This window comes from Notechis scutatus, chromosome 4 (assembly GCF_049901735.1).
Source record: "Notechis scutatus isolate UNSWTSFEM ecotype Mainland chromosome 4, rNotScu1.2, whole genome shotgun sequence".
Lineage (NCBI taxonomy): Eukaryota > Metazoa > Chordata > Lepidosauria > Squamata > Elapidae > Notechis > Notechis scutatus.
Window position 1 is genome coordinate 165,229,072 of NC_142012.1, and position 25,598 is coordinate 165,254,669.

At 46.1% G+C, this 25,598-nt stretch overlaps 1 protein-coding gene across 1 annotated transcript in view; it reads left to right on the forward strand.

The window, feature by feature from the left end:
• ECEL1 (endothelin converting enzyme like 1) overlaps nt 1-25,598 on the forward strand; it is a 75,985-nt gene that overhangs the window by 31,494 nt on the left and 18,893 nt on the right. The window contains exons 2-9 of the mRNA XM_087965558.1: nt 7,117-7,185; nt 9,785-9,895; nt 11,315-11,407; nt 13,891-14,015; nt 17,098-17,320; nt 18,908-19,006; nt 20,074-20,148; nt 23,762-23,865. Of these exons, the coding sequence (XP_087821684.1) occupies nt 7,117-7,185; nt 9,785-9,895; nt 11,315-11,407; nt 13,891-14,015; nt 17,098-17,320; nt 18,908-19,006; nt 20,074-20,148; nt 23,762-23,865 (899 nt within the window). The remainder of the gene's footprint in view (nt 1-7,116; nt 7,186-9,784; nt 9,896-11,314; nt 11,408-13,890; nt 14,016-17,097; nt 17,321-18,907; nt 19,007-20,073; nt 20,149-23,761; nt 23,866-25,598) is intronic.

Sequence of the window (25,598 nt, forward strand, 5' to 3'; positions counted from 1 at the left end):
GTTTTAGACCCCTTGAAGTAGAGACTGATGGCATCAAGCAACGTTGAATTACTTCTATTGGAGAATGTGACTTTTGGGGGTTGTTTCTAACTTTTAATATTGTGGGGTAATTCCGGGTTGGGTCAGATCTGGAACCACAACAGACTTTGCCAATTTGATGCTTTCCTAAATAAAAGAAATTTTCTTGGAAGGTGGACTTTGTTCTTTTCTTTTTAAATGGATTTCATCACTTGGACTGGGAGAAGGAGAACGCAGTCAGTAATGTTGGGCATATGCGCGATGTCGCACATGCGCGATAAGGACTGATTGGGAGGGGAGAGGCGGACGGAGAGGGGAGGAGCCAGCCAGGGGCATGATTTGCCGGTTCTCTGAACTGCTCAGAATCATAACGACCGGTTCTAGAGAACCGGTCCGAACCGGTAGAATCCCACCCCTGAACCTGCCCATTACAAATAGTCTTCTACTTACAACCACAATCGAGCCCCAGTTTGATGCTGCTAGGCGAGAGAGTTGCCCAGTAAGTTTTGCCCCGTTTTACAACCCTTCTTCCCACTGTTGCTAAGTGAGTCACTGCAGTTCACAAGTTAGTCACAGGGTGGTTAAATGAATCTGGCTTCCCCCTTGAATTTGCTCATCGGAAGCTCACAAAAGGGGATCACATGACCCCCAAGACACTGCCACTGTCATAAATATGAGCCGGTTGCCAAACATCTGAATTTTGGTCACCCAACCATAGGGATGCTGTAACGATCGTGAGTGTGAAACACGATCATAAGTCACTTTTTTTCCCTTCGAATGATCCCTGGACTGCTCTAAGTACACACACAGTTTTATTGTCCATCTATCCTTTTCCCCCCTGCTACCGCCAGTTCTCACCTTTGATGGCAGGATGCCTGTGGGGCGCCAAGCCGAACCTGGCAGACCTGAGAGTGGCATTTCTAGAGTGACATCTTGGCACGCAGATCAGCCATCCTGCCTGTTCCCTCCTGATGTTGTGGTGTTTGTTGACGTCATTCGACGATAAGTGCGAATAAATCTAAACGGTGAGCCCGAAGCCAAATAATCATTGAAGGCTCCCTCTATTTGTTGTGGTTCGCTAGCGGCCTGTGCAGAATCACACGGTGGGGAAGAACGGGGACCAGTCCGGGAGTCTGGAGAGGACTCGGACAAGGGTCCTGCATCCAATGCAGAGATGGGGGCCAGGGCCGTCTGGGAGTGGGGTGCTCACTCCGGAGCCTCCAGAATCTGACAGCAGCGAGGCAGAGGAACAGCAGGAGCCTGTTCCCAATGTGTGCTTGCGCAGAGCTGCCAGAAGGCAAGAACAGTTAAGACAAAACGGGAGTAAGGCTTGGAGGTGATTGGCCCTCCCATAAGGTATAAAGGAGGAGCAAAGGGAGAGGAACCTTTGCAGGAAGCAACTTTGTTTCTACTGGTCGGTTTGGACTCGGAAAGCTCTGTGGTGAATTTGTTCTCTGTTTGGTTTTGGAAAGACTAATTTAAACTTTAGTCGTTGGCAGCACTTCAAGTCAGATAAGATGCGTTCTTATCAGATGTCTTAGGAAGAACTTTGGCAGATGTCCCTGGGACTAATTATAACCGGTTAAGACTCATTCCGGGCTGTGAATGCCGATAATTCACAGCCATTGAACTAAAATAAAAGAGTTTTGGATTTTATGTGTGTTTGTTAGTGCCTTAGGAAGCCTTGGTCAGAACAGTATTGATGGCCAGAAATTTTCCTAGTTTTTGTTGGGAACAACTTGGCGGGCACCGAGTTGGAGATGCCGGCACACTGGTGCCAGAGCAGTGTTGTCTTCATCTCCTCACCATCTCCTCACCATTTTGCATCACAAAGCAATAACCACCATTGTGTGCGTCTCCCTCCCTTCGCCCATCCCATCTCCGTTTCATCAGTCATATCTCTGCAAGCTGGCGGAGGACAGGAAATGAAAAAAGCCCAGGTGAGACAAGGGAGCAAGAAGAAGAAAGCTGATAATGCAATAAATTCACAGCGATATGACGGAAAGGGAGGGTGGACCTGGGGTGGGCGGGGGGGAGGAAATTCTCAGAGGGGGCTGTTTTTGGTCTACAGCAGGACTCATTTTGTGTTGTTCGGTTGATCTGCAGCTGGGAAGTGAGACTGCTTACCGGTAGTCCTTGACTTACAACCGTAATTGAGCGTGGAATTATATCTAGTCCTTGACCTTAGGACCAAATTGAGCCCCAAATTTGTCCTGGCTAACAAGAGTTAAGTGATGCTTGGCCCTGTTTTATGAGCTTTCTTGCTGCAGTTGTTAAGTGAATCACTTCAGTAACACAGTTGTTAAGTGGGTCTCCATCAACTTTGCTTGTCAGAAGGTTGCAAAAAGGAATCACGTAACCCCGGGAAACTGCCACCATCATAAATATGAGCCGGTTGCCAAGCGTCTGAATTTTGATCACGGGGATGCTTCAACGGTCATAAGTGTGAAAAACATTCACAAGTCATGTATTTTTAATACCGTCGTAATTTCCCAGGGTCCCTAAACGAATGGTTGTAAGTTACGACCGTAATTGAGCTCAGAAATTACAGTCGTAAGTCAAGACTCCTATATGACCGGGAGTAATTTTCCATCTCTTTTCATGATGGTCAATAAGAGAACACTGCAGTCCTTAAGCGAACCCATTCATTCATGCTACAAACCATCGCAAATCATGGCTGTTGTGACCCCAGGACACCAAAGTTGCTCATAAAACTGCCCCACTTCACAAGCCATGATGGGTGGGGGTGTCGGCTCAACCATTTAGGATAGCCAGGGGTGCAATGCAAGCTGTACAACATCCATTCCATGGCTGTCGTAACTTTGAACAGCTGTAAAACAGGACTGGTGGTTAAGCAAGAATTACCTGTATTGACTGGGTTCAGAATGTGCTTTTGAAATGGTCACTGAATCGACCTGTTTTCTGGGTTTCACACAATACATTATTAAACCAGTGTTCCTCAACTTTGGCAGCCTGAAAATGTATGGACTTCAACTCTCAGAATTCCCCAACATTACTTGAAGAGAAATATCTATCAACCTCACACTGGCTGGGGAATTCTGGGAGATGAAGTCCACACCCCTTCTGGGAATGGAAGTCCACAGTTATGGGAATTGAAGAGAAACACAGCATTAGTTGAACAGAAATATCAACCACACACTGGCTGGGGAATTCTGGGAGTTGAAGTCCACAGTTCTGGGAATTGAAGTCCATACATCTTGTGGGAATGGAAGTCCACAGTTATGGGAATTGAAGTCCACACACCTTCAAGTTACCAAATTTGAGAAACACGGCATTAGTTGAACAGAAGTATCTATCAACCACACACTGGCTGGGGAATTCTGGGAAGGGAAGTCCACATCCCTTCTGGGAATTGAAGTCCATACACCTTCAAGTTACCAAATTTGAGAAATACAGCATTAGTTGAACAGAAATATCAATCTCACACTGGCCAGGGAATTCTGGGAATTGAAGTCCACACACCTTCAAGTCTGAAAAATACAGCATTAGTTGAAGAGAAATATCTATCAACCACACACTGGCTGGGGAATTCTGGGAGTTGAAGTCCATACCCCTTCTGGGAATTGAAGTCCATATACCTTCAAATTGCCATGTTTGAGAAGCACAGCATTAGTTGAAGAGAAATATCAACTTCAAACTGGCCAGGGAATTCTGGGAGTTCAAGTCCATATCTTTTAAAGCGGAGGTTGAGAAACCCGGATTTCGGCTTTCTTGCGCTTTATGGCACCTCTTCCGTCGAGATATTATTTAGCAGGATTTTATGTACGCTCTGCACTAAATATCTTTGTGCAGCACAAGGCTTATTGTATTGCCTGGTGCTGGAAGGATGGAAGCTTGACCAATTAGCAGCTCATTGTGAGCTGTTTCCATCGCTCTTTACAAAATTGATCAATTTCCCTTCCAATTCTTCCATTTATGGTAGCGACTGAGTTTCAAGTTTTCTTTTCTTCTAATACGGTAGTATGAATTACATTGCGATTTCACCTCTGTTTTTATTGCTGTAATTGGAGTTTTGGAATAGTCCAAAGGGCAGGGTATAAAATCAGAATAACAGAATAAGTTGGAAGGGACCTTATAGGCCATCTAGTCCAACCCTCCACCCCACCCAAGTGGGTGACCCTACACCGTTTCTGTATAAAATCATACATTGCAATGTCCTACCTGTCAATGAATACTTCAGCTTCAACCATAACAACACAAGAGCAAACAATAGATACAAACTCAAGGTTAATTGCACCAAACTTGATTGCAGGAAATACGACTTCAGCAACAGAATGGTCAATGTCTGGAATACTCTACCTGACTCTGTGGTTTCTTCCCCAAACCCCAAAAACTTTAACCTTAGACTTTCTACTATTGACCTCACTCCTTTCCTAAGAGGTCTGTAGGGGGCGTACATAAGCACACCAATGTGCCTACCATCCCTGTCCTATTGTTTCTTTTTATTTTTCTTATATGTACCCATTTCATGTATTCATAACTATGTTTATGCTTATACCTATTATCTTGTAAGCAATTGACAAATTAAAAAAAAGATAGCAGTCCAGTCTCTTCTTGAATCAATGCAATAATAATCCTAACCCCTGTCCTAGGTAATTTCTGCTTAGGAGTTCTTACCTATCTGATACTCACCTGAGTTGGCCAGCTGCTAGGAAAGAGAATTGCTTTGTCTGAAAAGAAAAAAACATAGAGATTTATGTAGGTAAAACGCTTGGGAAAAAAAGAACCCAAAATATTTCAGGCTCTGTGGAGTGGAGGGATGTGATATAGGGAACTCTGGGGTACAGAATTCAAAGTTCTACTTGGTAGTAATAAACAAATTTCCCCTTTAAGTCCCAAAGGTGCTTTTTTTTTTTTTTCAAGAGGCAACTGCACTTTCTTGTTTTTCTTTGAAGACATTTCACTTTTCATCCAAGAAGCTTCATCAGCTCTGAATGGTAGGGAATGGAAGGATTTATATACTCCTTGCAGATAGCTGGTCATTTGCACCCTTTTTAGAGAGCTGTTGAGGCCACTTGGACGTTGATCTGTGTCCTGTGGAAATCTAAGGGAGGCCACAAAGATCGCCTCCGCACCCCCTGCCACCCCCGATCTGAAACTTTGCTGCATCTTTAATAACGACACGGATTTAAAGATGGAGGAAAGCCCATCAAATTTGCCAAAATCATAAACAATATTCCAAATGAGGTTGACTGCTGGGGAAAGACACCGGCTGCAAATCACAGAAAGGCAATTTAAAAGACACAAGCCCAATCGCTTGGGAAACTATTGAAATGCACCGATACGTGGTGTGTGTGTGGGGGGGGGTGATTTTAAGCTGGATAAAATATTTATGCACACGAGGCCATGGGGAGGACAACAGGGCTGGGATGAAAGATGAGCTTCAAATATTTCGAATCACACGGGGTCCCTTTTCTCTTTCCTTCCATGCGGTGTCATTTGGGCGTTGCGTGTATTTATGGAAAATACCTTGAAATGCTTAAAAAAGTGAAACTTTCCTTCCGTCCAGCTCCTGTTGACCTTATGGGCATCTGGAGTCAGCAGCGAATGAAGTCTTTGCAAATGAATGAATGAATGATGAATGAATGAATGAATTCTTTATTGTCCAAGGGTGATTAGACACACAAGGAATTTGTCTTGATGCATGTGCTTTCAGTGTACATAAAAAGAAAAGATACATTCATCAAGAATCATCAGGCACAGCACTTAATGATAGTCATAGAGTACAAGTAAGCAATCAAATCATATCAGGAAACAGTCAATATAATCGTAAGGATACAAGCAATAAAGTTACAGTCATACAGTTACAAGTGAGAGGGGATCAGAGGTGCTATTTAAGCAGGTTCTGACCAGTTCTGGAGAACCAGTAGCAGAAATTTTGAGTAGTTTGGAGAACCGGCAAATCCCACCTCTGACTGGTCTTGCCCCCATCTCTTCTCTGCCTCCCATTGAGTCCCAGCTGATCGGCTGGGTCTTCTTTTGTTGCCCTGCACAGGAGAACAGAGCTGGAAAGCAGGTTGGTGGGTTGGGAAGGGAATGGGGATTTTGCAGTATCCTTCCCCTGCCATGCCCACCAAGCCATACCCACCAAGCCACAGCCACAGAACGGGTAGTAAAATTTTTTGAATCCCACCACTGGAGGAGATGGGCGATAAGGAGGGATGAGAAGATTAATAGTAATAGTAATGCAGACCTTGTAAATAGTTGGACAGTGTTGAGGGAATTAGTTGTTTAGCAGAGTGATGGCTTTTGGGGGAAAAAACTCCCCTTGTGTCTAGTTGTTCTGGTGTGCAGTGCTCAATAGGGTCGTTTTGAGGGTAGGAGTTGAAACAGTTTGTGTCCGGGATGTGAGGGCCCTGTAAATATTTTCATGTAAAATGTTATACTACTTTATAAGGCCTTGGCAAGACAGCACTTGGAATATTACATCCAGTTTTGGTCACCATGATATATATTAAAAAATGTTGAGATTCTAGAAAGAGTGCAGAGTAGAACAACAAAGAGGATTAGGGGACGGGAGACTAAAACATACAATGAACGGTTGCAGGAACTGGGCCTGGCTAGTCTAGGGAAGAGAAGGACCAGGGGAGACAAGATAGCAGTCTTCCAGTATTTGAGGGGCTGCCCCAGAGAGGAGGAAGGGGGTCAGATTATTCTCCAAAGCACCTGAAGGCAAAGACAAGAAACAACGGATGGAAAATAATCCAGGAGAGAAGCAACCTTCAATTCAGGAGAAATTTCCTGACTATGAGAACAATTAAGCAGTGGAACAGCTTGCCTTAAGAAATTGGTTACTCCATCACTGGAGGTTTTTAAGAAGAGACTGGGCAACCATTTGTCCAGAATGGCTCTCCTGCTCGAACATGGGGGTTGGACTAGAAGACCTCCAGGGTCCCTTCCAGTATTCTATGACTCCAAATCTAGGATTCTAAATTTGATTTGTTTTAACGTAATCAGTTCTTGGCAGCTGAGCTTACTGTGTGGACCCAGCCAAGAAAGAGTTGTTGGTGGATCACCAGCAAATTTTTATTCTACTCAGACTAAATACCTGGTGTATTTTTTTTCTTCCCCCAACAGATTGACCAGGATGGGCTCACCTTGTCCGAGAGAACGCTCTACCTGGGCCAGGATGACGAAAGCGAAAAGGTAATGAAAAAAACAAAAACAGATAATGTTCTGACTCAAACCCTTTTCCAATAAAACAAACACAAACCAAAGGGAACAGAAACCTTTTAATGATTCTTACAAATCCCCGGTTAAAAGGCTGCTGCAAACCAATTAACTTTGATAAACATGAGCCTTGCCAAAACTGTGCGAGGCTGCCAAGAATCACAGATAAGAAATATTTCACAACACAAGGGTCTTCAAATACCAACTAAGATACTGTAATATCCACGAGGCTGAGTTTCAAAACATCTTTGCTTCCTGCAAAGAACATCCGATTCACAGCTGTCTTTTATCTTCTTGAAGGAGGGGCCATTACCTTGCAGCCTTACTCCCGAGTCGCCTGTGCTGTTGTAGCTGCTCTTTCCTGTGAGCAATCCTGCACGTACGCACACTTGGCACAGGCTCTTCGGGAACCTCCTCATCGCTGCTGCCAGCCCCCATAATCTCCGAAGGCAGCAGTCCACTCCCTAATGGTCCTGGCCCCTCATCTGAGTCCTCGCTCTCCTCAGTCGTCCGCACCTGCTGCCGGCTAATCACAACAGATATACAGTATATCATGCCCTCCTCAATACCTCTTTGAAGAGGAGATGGCTTTGCAAACAAATTTATTCATTTATTATTTATTAATTTTTTTCATGATGCCCATCATCATCATCACCTCCTTTTTATGATCCCATCATCCCTTGCGGGGTGAAGCCTGGGCAACTGAATGCAGCAGGGTGTTTACTGGCCGGATGCTCTACCCTGTTGCCAATGCGGAGTTTTGTTCTGCAGATATATTCTCATTGTGCCCAGAGAGAAATATCTGCCTCTATCTTGGATCAAACTCCCGGCCTCCTGATTTTTTTAATGCTGCCCATCTCCCTCCAAAATTTGGGGGGTGGGGGGGCAATGCCAAGCCACCCTTGCAAAGCTGAGCTTCCTTTAACAGCAGCCGTGTCCATTTCCCACAATGCCCGGGAGTGACATTAGGGTACTCTGATGCATTGGGGGAAATTCAGAATTTTTTGCAGAACAGATGAGCCAATCATCGGTGGGGGGACTAGGTGAGTGCCTGGGAAGGCTGAGAAATGGGTGCCAAGCTGGGCTTGAGCAGGGCTGAGCATCCTTTAGAAGCAGCCGTGTCCATTTCCCACAATGCCTAGGGTGCTACATTACTGTGCCCTGATGCATTGTGGGAAATTCAGAGCTTCTGCCAGACAGATCCTCAAGGGAGCAGATGTGTGCCTGGAAAATCTCAGAAACAGGGGTCCAAGCAGGATTAAGCATCCTTTAGAAGCAGCCGTGTCCATTTCCCACAATGCCTGGGGTGCTACATTACTGTGCCCTGATGCATTGTGGGAAATTCAGAGCTTCTGCCAGACAGATCCTCAAGGGAGCAGATGTGTGCCTGGAAAATCTCAGAAACAGGGGTCCAAGCAGGATTAAGCATCCTTTAGAAGCAGCCGTGTCCATTTCCCACAATGCCTGGGGTGCTACATTACTGTGCCCTGATGCATTGTGGGAAATTCAGAGCTTCTGCCAGACAGATCCTCAAGGGAGCAGATGTGTGCCTGGAAAATCTCAGAAACAGGGGCCCAAGCAGGATTAAGCATCCTTTAGAAGCAGCCGTGTCCATTTCCCACAATGCCTGGGGTGCTACATTACTGTGCCCTGATGCATTGTGGGAAATTCAGAGCTTCTGCCAGACAGATCCTCAAGGGAGCAGATGTGTGCCTGGAAAATCTCAGAAACAGGGGTCCAAGCAGGATTAAGCATCCTTTAGAAGCAGCCGTGTCCATTTCCCACAATGCCTGGGGTGCTACATTACTGTGCCCTGATGCATTGTGGGAAATTCAGAGCTTCTGCAAGACAGATCCTCAAGGGAGCAGATGTGTGCCTGGAAAATCTCAGAAACGGAGGTCCAAGCAGGATTAAGCATCCTTTAGAAACAGCCGTGTCCATTTCCCACAATGCCTGGGAATGACGCTGCTGTGCATTGTGGGAAATTCAGTGCTTTTACAGGACAGATCATCAAGGGAGTAGGTGCCCGGGAAGCCTCAGAAACGGGCATAAGCAGGCCCTGAGCGGATTGAGCATCCTTTAGAAGCAGCCATGTCCCTTTCCCACAATGCCTGGGAACGACACTCCTGTACTCCAAGGCATTGTGGGAAATTCAGATTTTTTGCTAGACAGATCATCAAGGGAACAGGTGCCTGGGAAGCCTGAGAAACAGGGGTGCCAAACAAGGCCTGAGCAGGGTGAACTTCCTTTAGAAGCAGCCATGTCCATTTCCCACAATGCCTGGAAACGATGCTCCTGTGCTCCAAGGCATTGTGGGAAATTCAGTGCTTTTACAGGACAGATCATCAAGGGAGCAGGTGCCTGGGAAGCCTCAGAAACAGGGATCCAAACAGGGCCTGAGCAGGGATGGATCCTCCGAGAACATGAGAATCCATCAGCCAAGAAAATATGTTTTCTCTCCTTGATCGACTTGAGAAAGGCCTTCCCACTGCGCTAATAGCTTGACCACCTGCTCTGTTGGGGACCTGATTTGCAGACCAGATCTCCTGGACTTCCAAAATCTTGTCTTTTCCAGATCTTGGCCGCGTATGGCGTATTCATGGAGCGCCTCTTGAATCTGCTGGGTGCCGAAAACGTGGAACAGAAAGCCAAGGAGATTCTCCAGCTGGAGCAGAGGCTGGCCAATGTGAGTCCGCCATCTTGGCCTTCTCGCTCCCTGACCCCAAAGCTGGCCCCGAGAAAAGGGACACAGAGGGGGCTGCCTTCATCGGCCGACTCCTCTTCCAAAATAGCCCTTTGGTACAGCCAGGTAGTGCTTTGGGTTCAAAGTGGGGAGGGGGGGAACTAAAAATATCTGAGAGATGGTACCAATATCCTTCGTTCCTCTGCTCTTACTCTGGCAGCGTTTACGCCACATGTTTAACCTGGTTACCAGACAAACCCATGTTCAGGGCTTGCACCTCCCCTGCAGCCATCCACAAACCCAGCAAGCTGGGTTTCTAACCATCACAGATTAAGCTCTACTAATCTCTTCCAAGGGAGCTTGGAGGCCTTCTAGTCTAACCCCCTGCTCAGTCAGGACACCCTGTGTATCATATCTGTCAAATGGTTATCCCGTCTATTCTTCAAAACCGCCAGTGATAGAGCATCCACAATTTCTGGAGGCAAGTTGTGCAACTAATTAATTGTTCTCACTGTCAGGAAATTTCTCCTTAATTCTAAATTGCTTCTCTCTTGGATTAGTTTCCATCTGTTGCTTCTTGACATGCCTTCGGGTGCTTTGGAGAATAGCTTGACTCCCTCTTCTTTGGGGCAGCCCCTGAGATATTGGAAGATTGCTATCATGTCTCCCCTGGTCCTTCTTCTCATCAGACTAGACATACCCAGTTTCTGCAACCGTTCTTCGTATGTTTTAACCCAGGGGTCCCAACCACCGGTCCGCGGACCGGTACCGGTCCGTGGAACAAATCCTACCAGGCCGCTGGTTTGCTGGGCGCTGCCATCTTTTGATGAAAAAGTGCTTCCGGTGAGCTTTTCCGGGTAGAAAGCTCACCGGAAGCACTTTTTCATCAAAAAAGATGGCGGCCTAGCGCTCGTGAGCTTTTCCGGTAGAAAGCCATTTCTACCCAGAAAAGCTCACCGAAGCGCTGGCGCTGCCATTTTTTTGACGAAAAGTGCTTCCGGTGAGGTCAACGGAAGAACTTTTTCATCAAAAAAAGATGGCGGCGCCCAGCTGACGCCGGTACCGGGCCGCGGCATAAAAAAGGTTGGGGATCACTGTTTTAACCTCCAGTCCCCTAATCCTCTTTGTGGCTCTTCTCTGCACTCTTTCTAGAGTCTCAACATCTTTTTTTTTATATATATCGTTGAAAATGACTGGGTTCGATGCCCAGGTACGTTTTCCTAGAAATTTTACCAGTTGGGAGGAACATAGGTCTGGCACCCTTTCATTTCGGTTGCGGGGGGCGGCTGGGGAGCTTCTGACCCATGAAGGAACCGGAACAAGAACCTCACCACCTCTGCCTCCTCCAGGTGGTTAGGGGATGATGGGACCCGGCTGAGAGAGGAGATCTGGTCCAATTCTAACTTTCCCCCCATTTGACAGATTACAATCTCCGAGTACGATGACCTGCGGAGAGATATCAACTCCATGTACAATAAAGTCACTCTGGGAGAACTGCAGCGCATCACACCCAACGTAAGTTTGGATGCTGGGATGCGGGCAGCGGGTGGGATTCAATTTTTTTTTACTACTGGTTCTGTGGGCGTGGCTTGGTGGGCGTGGCAGGGGAAGGATACTGCAAAATCCCCATTCCCTCCCCCACCCCACTAACCTGCTTTCCAGCTCCGTTCTCCTGTGCAGGGCAACAAAAGGAGACCCAGCCGATCAGCTGGGACTTGGGAGGCAGAGAAGAGATGCGGGCGGGGCCAGTCAGAGGTGCTATTTACCGGTTCTCTGAGCTACTCGAAGTTTCCGCGACTGGTTCTCCAGAACTGATCAGAACCAGCTGAATCTCACCTCTGGATGTGGGGCCAAGGGAGCACTGAGGAGCCGGGGTGGGATTCAAATTTTTAACAACCGGTTCTGTGGGCGTGGCTTAGTTGGTGGGTGTGGCTTGGTGGTCATGTTATTGGCTGGGCGTGGCCAACTCAACATCACTCACATCGAGGCACGCATCTCCTCGCCTGGCCTCTCACGACTGTGGGGATGCTGCAACAGTCGTAAGCGTGAAAAATGGTCATAAGTCACTTTTTTCAGTGCCATTGTAACTTTGAATGGTCACTCCACACAAGCAAAGTACCAGCAAAGGAGGGGGAAAAATTTCCAGAGAAGTTCCTGAGACAGGAAGTCTAGTCCTGCCAAGAATGTAATAAGGGTTAACGGAGAGGCAGTTTCTGTAAGCAACACCAGAATGTTTCCTTCCTGCCTTCCTTACAGGATTAGCCCTGTAATTTCTTCTAACAACCGGTTCTCCAAACTGCTTAGAATGTTAACAACCGGTTCTAGCGAATAGGTGAGAACTGGTAGAATCCCACCCCTGCTGAGGGGGCAGAAGGAACATTGGGCAGGGGTGTGTGTGGTTTGATCACCCACCAAATTGTCAGCTTCTTCCCTTTTCATATTAAATTCATATTATACCCCAACACCCCTTTTCCCCCCAAGTTGAAGAGTCCTCGACTTACGATGACAATGGAGCCCCAGATTTCCGTTGCTAAGCGGGTCAGTTGCAGCATCCTTGTGTTCCCATGATCAAAATTCAGATACTTGGCCACTGACTCACATTTATGACGGTTGCAGTATCCCAGAGTCAGGTGATCGACCCAACACTTCTGTTGCTTAGCAAGGTGGTTGTTGAGCTTGTTAAGAGTTTTGCCTTATTTTACAACCTTTCTTGCCACGTTTGTTAAGCGAATCATGGCAGTTGTTAAGTTAGTCACGCGGTTGTTAAGTGAATCTGGCTTCCCACCTGGATTTTGCTCATCAGAAAGTGTCAGAGTATATTCATGAACCGGAATAGAGCTTGGTAACAACGTCAGCCAATGAATAGGCATAGCAACTAAGTCAGCCAATGAGGACTGTTTCGAAACTGAAACTGGAAGGAGCCTAAGCGTGGCTCTATATTAAGCTCTGCAGCTCTGAACCTATGTTGAGCTCTGAGTCTGTCTGTTGAAGATGAAACTGCTTCTCTCCTCTGCTGTACGTCTTGCCTGCTGAAATAAAGTGAAACTGATGTCTGTTTCTGTTTGAGTTTGCTCCGTGTTGGAGAAATCTACAACTGGTATTGTAAAATTTACTTTATGTGTTTATAAAGAAGTTAAATGAAGCCTCAGCCACCTGTGCTTATTTTTCTGGTGCTGAATTTACGCTGCAATACTCCGAACAGAAAGTCTCAAAATGGGATCATGTAAGCGTTCCTGAGACGCTGCAACCGTCATACATATGAGTCAGTTGCCAAGGATCTGAATCAGTGGTAGGCTGCTACTGGTTCGCCTCAGTTTGGGCGAACTGGCATCTCATTTTATCATTTTTAATGGCCGGTTCAGCAAACCGATAAATCCTACCGCTGGCCGGCCCCACCCACTCCACCATGCCCCTCCCAGGAGTCCCCACGTGTCCCGTTTGGGATGCCAGATAAGTGCAGGGTCTGTGTGGAGGCTCAGAGAGGGCAAAAATGGGCCTCCCGGGAGCTCCGGAAGGCTGGAAATAGGCCCATTTCTGGCTTCCAGAAGGCCTCCGGAGCCCAGGGAGGCTATTTTTCACCCTCCCGGAGGCTCGAGGAAAGCCTGTGGTGCAGGAGGCCGACTAGGCCACACCCATCATGGCCACGCCCACCCAGCAACCAGGCAGAGAACCAGTTGCTGAAAATTTTGAAGCCTTGGTCTGGATTTTGATCACCTCACCTGAGGCATGAAAGCTGGCTGGGTGACTTAAAGTTTGGGTTGTTTTTTGTTTGTTTTTAAAGGCAAGATGGAAGCCACTGGCATGTGACCAAAATTCCTGTCCCATTTTGACCAACAGGATTTCCATTGCGCCGCCATCTTGATTTTTTTCACCCTTCCCTCCATTACACAGCCAGTGGCAACTTCAAGAATAGCTGGTCTCTTATTATTAACGGATAATGAATTAATGTAAACAAGGTGTCAGAAGTGACCGTGCTCTGCTTGATTCCTTTCCTGCAGTTAAAATGGAAGCGTCTTCTGGACAGAATCTTCCACGAGCGTTTTTCGGAAGATGAAGAGGTGGTGCTCTTAGCCACCGATTACATGCAGCAGGTCTCGGAGATCATCCAAACGACGCCGATCAGGTACGGCTGGGGATGAGGGGTTGGGAAGGGGTTGCCAGAATAAGGAGAGGGCCTTGAAATATCTCCCCCCACCCCCCGAAGCAGAATATGATGACCCGGGGTGTGGCGCCAAAATAACAAAGTCACCAAAGTAGATAAATTCCCTTTAATGCCTCCAACTTGGCCCCCTGTGTCCAGTTATCCTTGGCTGGAGATCAAACTCTTCCAAAAACACTCTACGAAGGAAAGAAATGCAGTCCAAACCCAAAGTAAAGATAATTAGAAATAAAAAACAACAACAACACAAACCACGCTGAAGTAATTAACACGACAGGCCAGGATGATAAATTGGAGACTTCCAAAAGGTAACGGAGCAACTTATCTGGGTTTTGGGAGGACGCCAAAACCCAGATAAGCCTCGACAAAGATAATGCACGCTTTGCTTCCAGCAACTTTGCCATGCGCAGTTTGCCCTTTTAAACAGTCTTTCCAGCTGCAGCCCATGAAGGGGATCAGGGCCCTTTCCTCTCCCATAAGCCATGTTGCTCCCTTCTCCATTCCTTCCTGCATGCCCTAGAATGAATAGGAGATGGCCCTGGGTTTTCCTCTGAATGCCCAGCCGGATTGTGCTCTTCCCCCGTTTCTTCCACAGCCACTGGAGCCACACTCGCACTCCCTGTCAGCTGCTCAATCTCCCCCTCAGAATTGGACTCCAACAAGGGCATGACACAGAATGACTGATTCATCTCCAATAAAAGCAGCCATGAGCTGCAGAACCATGCTGGCTGGGGAATTCTGGGAGTTGAAGTCCACAGGTCTGAATGCTGCCAAGCTTAAGAAAGTCTGCCCTACATCAGGGGCGCTGAACCTTGGCAACTTGAAGACTTGTGGACTTCAACTCCCAGAATTCCCAGCTAGTTATGTTGGCTGGGGAATTCTGGGAGATGAAGTCCATTGGTCTTCAACGCCCGGTAAAGCTGGCTGGGGTATTTTGGGATATGAAGTCCAACAGGCAGAGCTGCCTGGAGGATTCTGGGAGATGAAGTCCATCAGGTAGAGCTGCCTGGGGGATTCTGGGAGATGAAATCCCCCAGTCTTCAACTCCCAGCTGAGCTGCTTAAGGGAATCTGGGAACTGAAGTCATTAGGCATAGCTGCCTGGAGGATTCTGGGAGATGAAGTCCATCAGACAGAGCCGCCTGGGGGATTCTGGGAGATCAAGTCTATTAGGCCTTCAATTCGCCAAGGTTGGGCACAGCTGAGTTCAAGGATATCTTCATTAAATTGAAGACTTATCCCTTAAATCAAGGTTTTATTGCAAATGGTGCCATTGGCATCTATTATGTAATTACACCCTTAAATTGATGCAAATCGCAGGAATAGAGATTTCACAGCCACTTGCCTTTAATGGACATTCTTTCCCACAAATCCAGCAAATTATGATCTCTGCTATTTATCACATTATTCCTGGAATAAAGCCAGTTTCACGGGGGATTTTGCAGTTTAGTGGATGTGAACTAAACAGCACAGGTGTGAATTTTACCTACTATTTAATTCCCTAGTGTTACATTTATTTCTCGCTCGAAAAGTATGGCCAGCCAAGCTGACCTGAGAACTATATGTGGTTCCTTGACTTACAAGTGGAATTGAGGCCGGAATTACAGTCATTATGGTTGTAAGTCGAGGACTTGCATCAACAGATTCAAAATTACAACTACTTTTTTATGACATCATGCTCGTTAAGCAAATCCACAAGGTTTTTTTTGTTTTGCCAGAAACTGGAAATAAGTACTGGAAACAGGGGGGGAGATGGGGGGGAGTTGCAAATTGTGCTTCCTTGACTATGGGACACTGCAAACGGTCGTAAAAGTGAGACGGTTGCCTAGTACCCCAAATGTGTGCGCTCACCGAACCGGTTGTTACCCCAATTGAATCCCACCGCTCTGTGTGTGTTCTGACCCAGGCTTCGTCAAACGGAATTAATATCAAACTTGTTTTAAAAGCAAAACCTATTTTATTGCAACACTGGGAATCACTTTCATTCCCAGCCAGAACTAATATTAAACAGTTGCCCAAGATAAGCACACGCCTTTCAGTGCTGTGGAATGTTGCCAAAAACAGAAGTATCCAATTAATTATAATAGAAACCAACCGAAGTACCAGAAAAAAAACAACCAGAGTACACAGAGCTTCAAGACTGAATCTGAATCGAATGAACGACTTTGCTTCCTGCAAATATTTTGTCATTGAGGTCATTTATCCCTTATGGGAGGGGCAATCACCTCCCAGCCTTACTTCCAAGTCACCTGTTTCAGCTGCTCTCACCTTCTAGCAGCTCTGTGCATACGCTCACTGGGAACAGGCTCCCTTTGTTCCTCTGCCTCGCTGCTGCCAGACTCCGGAGGCTCCGGAGACAGCACCCCATTTCTAGATGATCCTGGCCCCATCACACAGGACCCTCATCCGAGTCCTCTCCAGATTCCCAGACTGGTCCCCTTTCTTCCCCACTGTCCAATTCCACTGCTGTCTGCACCGGCTGCCAGCAAACCACAACAGTGTGTGGCTGTCAGGATTCCAGCAATCGCCCTAACTAAATCACGATTCTCGAGCCAAACTTTAAGAAACTTAAAAGGATTCATTAGAGGTGACATACTGGCACTGCCCTGTATGAAGCCAACTCTGGCATACGTCATTTTACAGCCACCTGTGTCCCTGTTTCCCCCCTCCCTCCTGGGTGTGTCATAAATCAGATTCTCCAATTGAGCACCTTCATGGGCTGGGTGTCATCATTCACGTTCTCCAATGAAATATATTAGTGGGCAAAAGCTCTGGTATGTTAGTTACAATCTTTGAAAGATAAAGAGTTGGAATGTACTTTCGATTTCAACTGCTGCACTGCTCTTACAGTGTGTGTGTCTGTGTGTGTGTGTGTGATCACTTTGCTCTGGGACTTGCCAGAAACGTGGGAACGTTTGGGGAAATTTGGGGCAATAAAGGGGCGGTTTGAATTGCTAGCTGCCTGTGTTATCTGTGCCATGCCCCAGGTCATCACACACACACACACCTGCACTAAACCCATTCTGATGGTGTGCCTTCCACTCCAGGATCCTTCACAACTACATGCTCTGGCGCATTGCGGTGGTGCTGAGTGAGCATCTTTCCACCCCGTTCCGGGACGCCATCCACGAGTTTGCCAAGGAGATGGAGGGGGCCGAGAGGCCGATGGAGCTGGCCAAGAGTTGCTTGAGTCAAGCCAACAAGCACTTTGGAATGGCCTTGGGGGCCCTGTTTGTGGAAGAATACTTCTCCTCCACCAGCAAGGCCAAGGTAAGAGCCTACGGTAGAGGGAAAGTCGCGAGAAGCTGGGCTTGATCACCTGTGGATGCACCATCCCTGAAACCCCCAATCCAAGATCTTATTTTTTTACCTTTAGTAATAAAAGTCTTGTTTTATGGCAACGCTGGGAATTATTTTCATTCCCAGCCGATAATGAATCTCAAACAGTCCCTCGAGATAAGCACCCACCTTTCATTCCTGGGAAGTGCTGGCAAATAACAGAAATGTCAAATGAACTAGAACAAAAACCAACTGAAGTACAAAGAGCTTCAAGACCGTATCTGAATCGAACAAATGACTTTGCTTCCTGCAAAGGTTTCATCATCTTGGCCTGTCCTTAATCCCTTATGGGAGGGGCAATCACCTCCCAGCCTTACTCCCGAGTCACCCCTTCTGTTTCAGCTGCTCTTGCCTTCTAGCAGCTCTGCGCAGAAGCGCACTGGGAACAGGCTCCCCTTGTTCCTCTGCCTCGCTGCTGCCAGACTCGGGAGGCTCCGGAGTCAGCATCCCACTCCCAAATGGTCCTGGCCCCATCTCTGCATCGGACGCAGGACCCTCGTCCGAGTCCTCTCCAGACTCCCGAACTGATCCCTGTTCTTCCCCACTGTCCGATTCCACTGCCGTCTGCACAGGCTGCCAGCGAACAACAAGACATGGGGAGGTGGGAGGCTCGCTCCTAGCTTTTAGTTTCTTCATCCTCTCATCTGATTGGCTTGTTGGGAGCGTGCGCATGAGGGGTGCACGCACACATGCGATCACCCACCGAACTGGTAGCGGCGAAGGTAGAATCTCACTACTGCACCAAAGGAAGGGAAGGAGATTTAGACTTGGGGATTTGGGCGCGTGCGCTGCTCCGTTCTGGCTTTGCATTCCTGTAATTCACTTGATGTCAGTCTGTGCTCCATTCAAAATCCAAGAAAGAAATACTTAGACTCCATAGATTAGAGGAAAGAAATCTTTTACTGAAAAATGAAGTGGTAGCTTCAGGTAAAATTCTGAATCTAAGAAATTAGGCGCGCAGATCACATATACAAAGGGATGGAATTGTTCCCACGCCTCAAAGTTCAAAAGATTCTTCCAATTAAAAGTTCTGGATATGGTCAGGTGGGCATCTTCAGGTGGTGATGAGGCCTCTGTCCGTTGACCTTGACATATTTTGATAAAGATTTGCAGTTGCGCAGAGAAAAGAAGGCTAAGCAAGGAATAGAAACTTAAGAGCAGGAATTTATACTCCCCCCCCCCACTCCTCATTTATACAACACAAGAATGTAACACCTCCAGCTCTCTTCCCAGACATATCCCCTCCCCCCGTTACTTATGGCAGCCGAAAGATGCAAAGCAGTAGAAAAGATCTTGAAGGCTGACACTTGACCTTTAGTAAATGATATCTTTTTCAACCGATGGAGTTTAAGGATGGTTCTTTCGTAGAAGTTCAGGCTGAGGCAGGTCTGACGGAGGTTACCCCCTTACTGCAGCATCCAGAACCTCGGAGAAATGGGCTGTGATGCCGAGTGGGTATGGTTTTCTTTTCTCCTTTTCCTTATTGGACGGGATTCTCCAATCACCTCTTGGGAACAGGTGCAACAGCTAGTGGAAGATATCAAGCACATCCTTGACCGGCGACTCGAAGAACTGGAATGGATGGATGAGGAAACCCAACGAGCGGCCCGAGCGAAGGTAGGGAGCCCTGGAGGGGATCGTGGGAATGGAACCATTCAGCCCGAGAAGCTGCACGTTCCTGATTGGGACAGAGAGCACACCATGGCAAAGGGTTGTGTTTTGTGTGGGTCAATCTTCACTTGGGTTGCATCCAGCCCACTCCTGGGCAATGCAAGTTTGCTGGCTGGGGAATTCTGGGAGTGGAAGTCCGTATTTCTTAAGGTTGCCAGGGATGAGAAAGGCTGCCTTAAGATGTTCTCCATCACTCCAGCAAATGGGCCCCTTTTTGAAAAAATCACTGGAAACCTCTATTCTATTCTATTCTGTTGTGTTCTGTTCTTATATTGTTCTGTTCTGTTCTACTGTATTCTATTCTGTTTTATTCTTATTCTAGTCTGTTGTGTTCTGTTCTGTTCTTATATTGTTTTGTTCTGCTCTACAGTATTCTATTCTGTTTTATTCTTATTCTATTCTGTTGTGCTGTTTTAATCTTATTCTGTTCCATTGTTCTGTTGTACTCTTATTCTACTCTGTTCTATTCTTGTTCTGTTCTGTTCTTGTTCTATTCTGTTTTATTCTTATTCTATTCTGTTGTGCTGTTTTAATCTTATTCTGTTCCATTGTTCTGTTGTACTCTTATTCTACTCTGTTCTATTCTTGTTCTGTTCTGTTTTATTCTTATTCTATTCTGTTTTGTTGGTTTAATCTTATTCTATTCTATTCTTATTCTACCCTGTTCTGTTTTTATTCTGTTCCTATTCTGTTCTGTTCTATTCTTATTCTATTCTATTCTTATTCTGTTCTATTCTGATTCTGATTCTGTTCTGGTTTTATTCTGTTCTGGTTTTATTCCTATTCCTATTCCTATTCTATTCCTATCCCACCCACCCCCACTCTTTCCCCCCCAAAAAACTTACCCAGGTTCGTTGTTTAAAAAATTCCCAGTTGACTCAGGAGAGTATGGTGAGTACCGCCATCCACACCCAGCTGAGACCTCAGTTGGGCCAGCGGGCACCATGTTGCCAACTCTCTCGTGCCGATTCTCCAGATGTCAGCCAGGTGTTTGAAACCAGCTTCTCTTGCAGTTGAAGCACATGATGGTGATGATCGGATATCCGGACTTCCTTCTCAACCCCAGAGCCGTGGACAAGGAATATGAGGCAAGTATCGGAGAATTGGAGATCACATTTTCCCATCAGGGGAAACTGTCTACCAAAGGAGACACCTCAACGCATGAAATAAATCTGTATTTTCTATCTCGTGTCTCATCTAAGCTGGATGAATTCAGGGGTTGGCATTATGGCATCCCACATAGACAGCACAAGAAAGCAGATGTTAAATTCAAGCCAAATTTTTTAAAAAGTTGAAGGTAGACTAAATTGGGACAGTTTCAAGAAATATTCAGGAACCTTGTGTGATGTTTGTGCGGACAAAATAACAGAATAACAGAGTTGGAAGGGACCTTGGAGGTCTTCTAGTCCAACCCCTTGCTCAAGCAGAAGACCCTAAACCAGTGGTGGCTAACCTTTTGGGGCTCCTGTGCCAAAATTGCATGCGTCAAAATGGACCCGTTTTGTCACTTCCTGTATTTCCGGAAAACGGGCCTGTTTTTCGGCCTCCAAAGGCCGCAGAGGCTTCCCTCGAGCCTCTGGGAAGCCAAAAAAAGGCCTGAAAATCAGCGGGGAGGCATGCACATGCTCAGTGAGGTAAGTTTGCCTGGGGCTCGTGTGCCTGCACAAATGGCTCCGCATGCCACCTGTGGCACGCGTGTCATAGGTTCGCCATTACGGCCCTAAACCATTTCAGACAAATGGTTATCCAGTCTCTTCTTGAAAACCTCCAGTGTTGGAGCAGCCACAACTTCTGGTGGCAAGCAGTCCCACGGGTTAATTGTTCTCGCTGTCAGGAATTTCCTCCTTACTTCTAGGTTGCTTCTCTCGTTGATGAGTTTCCATCTGTTGCTGCTTCTTCTCCTGTCTTCCTTCAGGTGCTTTGGATAATAGGTTGACCGCCTCTTCTTTTCGTGGATATTCTAGTCTGCAAGAGTTTTGGAAAAACTTCCCTTTGTTTACAACAGGTAGTTCTCAACTTAGGACCGCAACTGAACTTCTTCTTCTGCGGCCGGCAAGGGTTTCCTGAAGGCCTCTGCAGCCAATAACGGAGCTTTGGATCGATCCAGAGCTTTGTTCTTAGCTCCAGAGGCCTTCAGGAAAGCCTTGCCGGCTGCAGAAGAAAGGGTCTGGCAAGGCAGGTGTCAAGGTGTGCGAGGCCTGGCTACACCTGTCCAAAGGTAAGTAGTAGGGCAGCTCCACCCTAGCTTAATTTTTACCCGTCCACTCGAGTGGGCGGGATCTTAATTAGGGCTTATTTGGGGAGGTAGGGCTTATATTGGGCACGCGTGTAAAAATCAAGCTAGGGCTTACTTTCGGGGTATTTTCGGGGAAACAGGATAGTAAGCAGTTGGTAATGTGTAGATATTTGAAGACAATCTTAAATGATTCCTGAAGCTTTCACAGGGCAGCAACATAGTCACTATGTTTTACACCACTTATACAGGCAGGCCTTGACTTATGACAGGTTCATTTAGTGACCGTTTGAAGTTACAACGGCCGTGAAAAAAGTGACTTAGGACCGTTTCCCACAGTTATGACCTTTCCAGCATCCCCATGATCATACTTACGACCGTGGCTGTGTCCCAAGGTCACAAGATTCCCCTTTTGCGCCCTTCCAAGGGGTCGAGTTCAATGGAGGAAGCCAGATTCACTTAACAACCGGGTTACTCACTTATCAACGGCAGTGATTCACTGAACAACTGTGGGGGGGAGGGAAAGGCCGTAAAATGTGGCAAAATTCACTTAACAAATGTCTCACTTCACAACAGAAAATGTCGGCTCTATTGTCGTCGTAAGTTGAGGCCTACCTGTAATCCCATTTTAAAGTTTGCATCTAGTAAACCCGCCGACAATGGGTAGATATTTGAAGGCAATCTTAAATGATTCCTGGAGCTTGCACAGGTGACCAGCGTCGTCGCTATGTTTCACATGCCTTTCATCTTCTGAATACTGTAGTTTTTTAGGGTCAGCCCTAAGAAAATTACCTCGTAGTAGTCAAGTCCTGGTAGGTTTGTGTTCCACCTGCGAAACAAAGCATGTCTGGCTAAACCATACGAAGAACGGTTGCAGGAACTGGGTATGTCTAGTCTAGTGAAAAGGACTAGAGATGATATGATAGCTGTGTTCCGATATCTCAGGGGTTGCCACAGAGAAGAGGACAAGAAGCAACGGATGGAAACTAATCAAGGAGAGAAGCAACCTCGAATTAAGGAGAAATTTCCTGACGGTTAAAACAAATCATCAGTGGAACAACTTGCCTTCGGAAGTTGTGAAGGCTCCAACATTGGAAGTCTTTAAAAGAAGAGATTGGACAAGCATTTGTCTGAAGTGGTGTAGGGTTTCCTGCCTAGGCAGGGGGTTGGACCAGATGACCTCCAAGTTCCCTTCCAACTCTATTAATTCTCTCATCCCTTTTCGACATCTTCGAAGCAAAGAGGACAATGTAAAGATAGATTTTTAATTTCGTTCCATAAATGAAGTTTCTTTTTTTCTTGCAAAGTTGAAATCATAAAAAAAAGTAAAAGTTAGACAAAAGTAGAACAATTAACCAGTGGAACAACTTGCCTCCAGAAGTTGTGAATGCTCCAACACTGGAAGTCTTTAAGAAGAGATTGGGCAAGCATTTGTCTGAAGTAGTGTAGGGTTTCCTGTCTAGGCAGGGGGTTGGACTAGAAGACCTCTAAATTCCCTTCCAACTCTGTTCCTTCTATTCTATTCTATTCTATTCTATTCTATTCTATTCTATTCTATTCTATTCTATTCTATTCTATTCTATTCTATTCTTCATTCATTCTATTCTATTCTATTTCTATTCTACTCTATTCATTTTCTATATTCTATTCTATTCTATTCTATTCCCCTATTCTATTCTGTTCTGTTCTGTTCTATTCTATTCATTTTCTATATTCTGTTCTATTATTTTTGTTTATTCTATTCTATTCATTTTCTATATTCTATTCTATTTTATTCATTTTCTATATTCTGTTCTATTATTTTCATTTATTCTATTCTATTCTAGTCCTATTCTATTCATTTTCTATATTCTATTTTATTCTATTCTATTCATTTTCTATATTCTGTGCTATTATTTTCATTTATTCTATTTTGTTCTGTTCTATTCTATTCTATTCTATTCATTTTCTATATACTGTTCTATTATTTTTATTTATTCTATTTCTATTCTATTCATTTTCATTTTCTATATTTTGTTCTATTATTTTTATTTATTCTATTCTATTCTATTCCCTGTTCTGTTCTATTCTGTTCTGTTCTATTCTATTCTGCTCTTTCCCCCTATTCTATTCTATTCTATTCTATTCTATTCTATTCTATTCTATTCTATTCTATTCTATTCATTTTATATATTCTGTTCTATTATTTTCATTTATTCTATTCTATTCTATTCTATTCTATTCATTTTATATATTCTGTTCTATTATATTCATTTATTCTATTCTATTCTAGTCCTATTCTATTCATTTTCTATATTCTATTTTATTCTCTTCATTTTCTATATTCTGTGCTATTATTTTCATTCATTCTATTCTGCTCTGCTCTGTTCTGCTCTGCCCTGCCCTGCCCTGCCCTACCCTATCTTATCCTGAACCTCAGGTTCTTCCTTAAACCTTTGCATGTGTCTTGAGACGTGTGTCTTCTGCAGTTCGAAGTCCACCAGAAAACCTATTTCAAGAACATCCTCAACAGCATCCGGTTCAACATCAAGCTGTCGGTGAAGAAGATCCGTCAGGAAGTGGACAAGTCAGCGTAGGTGGTTCTCCTTGTTGTCGAACCTCGTGGGTGGAACCTGCGGGGCACTGAGAGGTCCCGTTTTCTCCTCCAGGGTGGCTTTGAGGCTCCCCCTAGAGATGGGATCTCTCTCCATGCTCCAATCGGAGTTGGGAGTCCCCCAGGGGCGTTTTCCAAAAGGCCACTGGACTCTTTCTTGGTTTTCTTTTTTCTTCTTTCTTTGAAAACGTTTCGCTTCTCACCCTTCTTCCATTCTGGGCTGAACTTTGGAGCAACCGTGACCCGAAGGATGGAGAATTTCCATAGACATCCTGATCTTGGTGGTGTTTTTATTACCCAACAAAGTAAAATTTTATTTTGGTGGGTTCCTTGGATCACTCCCACCTACACTGACAGAGCAAGCCGCTAGAAGGTAAAGTGCGAGCAAACCCCACTCCCCTTAGTAGCGCTGATGACGCTCCCTAGTTGGGCGACGAAACGTCCTTAAGGAAAACAAACAATGAGAGAGCACAAAAGGCCCTCAAAGTCTTTCTCCTCCTCCTCCCCTTCTTCCTCCTCCCCCCCCCCTCCGCTCCTCCTCCATCCTGCAAACCCCATTCCCTTCTAGCACTGACGATGTTACCTAGTCGGGTAAAGAAACGTCTGCAAGAAAACAACCTAGCTCAAAGAGCACGAAGTCCTCCTCCTCCTCCTCCTACTCCTCCTCCTCCTCCTCCTCTCCACAAACCCCACTCTTTTCTAGCCCAGATGATGTTCCCTAGCTGGGTCATGAAATGCCTACAATAAAACCACCACATTCAGGGGAGCGCCAAGGACCCCAGAGTCATTGTCCTCCTCCTCCTCCTCCTCCTCCTCCTCCTCCTCCTCCTCCTCCTCCTCCTCCTCCCTCCTCCTCCTCCTCCTCCTCCTCCTCCTCTCCACAAACCCCACTCCCTTCTAGCACTGACGATGTTACCTAGTCAGGTAAAGAAAGCGTCTGCAAGAAAACAACCTAGCTCAAAGAGCACGAAGTCCCCTCCTCCTCCTCCTCCTCCTCCTCCTCCTCCTCCTCCTCCTCCTCCTCCTCCTCCTCCTCCTCCTCCTCTCCACAAACCCCACTCTTTTCTAGCCCAGATGATGTTCCCTAGCTGGGTCATGAAATGCCTACAATAAAACCACCACATTCAGGGAGTACCCAGGACCTCAGAGTCATTGTCCTCCTCCTCCTCCTCCTCCTCCTCCTCCTCCTCCTCCTCCTCCTCCTCCTCCTCCTCCTCCTCCTCCTCCTCCTCCTCTCCTCCTCTCCACAAACCCCTCTCCCTTCTAGCACGGATGATGTTCCCTAGTTGGGCGACAAAACGTCCTTAAGGAAAACAAAACACGAGAGCGCGCCAAGGCCCTCAAAGTCTTTCTCCTCCTCCTCTTTCCTCGTGCGAACCCCGCTCCCTTCTAGCCCTGACGATGTTCCCTCGTAATGAATCATCTGCAAGGAAACAACCAAGCTCAGAAAACACCAAGGACACCTTCATTTCGATCCCGAGCTAACGAATATTCTCCTCTGATCTTTTTCTCCATCTCTTCATCCAACCTGGTGGGCCCTGAAACACATAGTGGCACGATGCGTATTTAATAATACTCAACTTACGACTGCAAGTGCCTGGCCGTTATGGTTGTAAGCCGTGACTAGATCTGATTTTATAATCTATTTTTTGGTGGGGGGGTCTGTCATTAAAGCGAATGCCATCGTTGTATCGGTAATCCTCTACTTATGA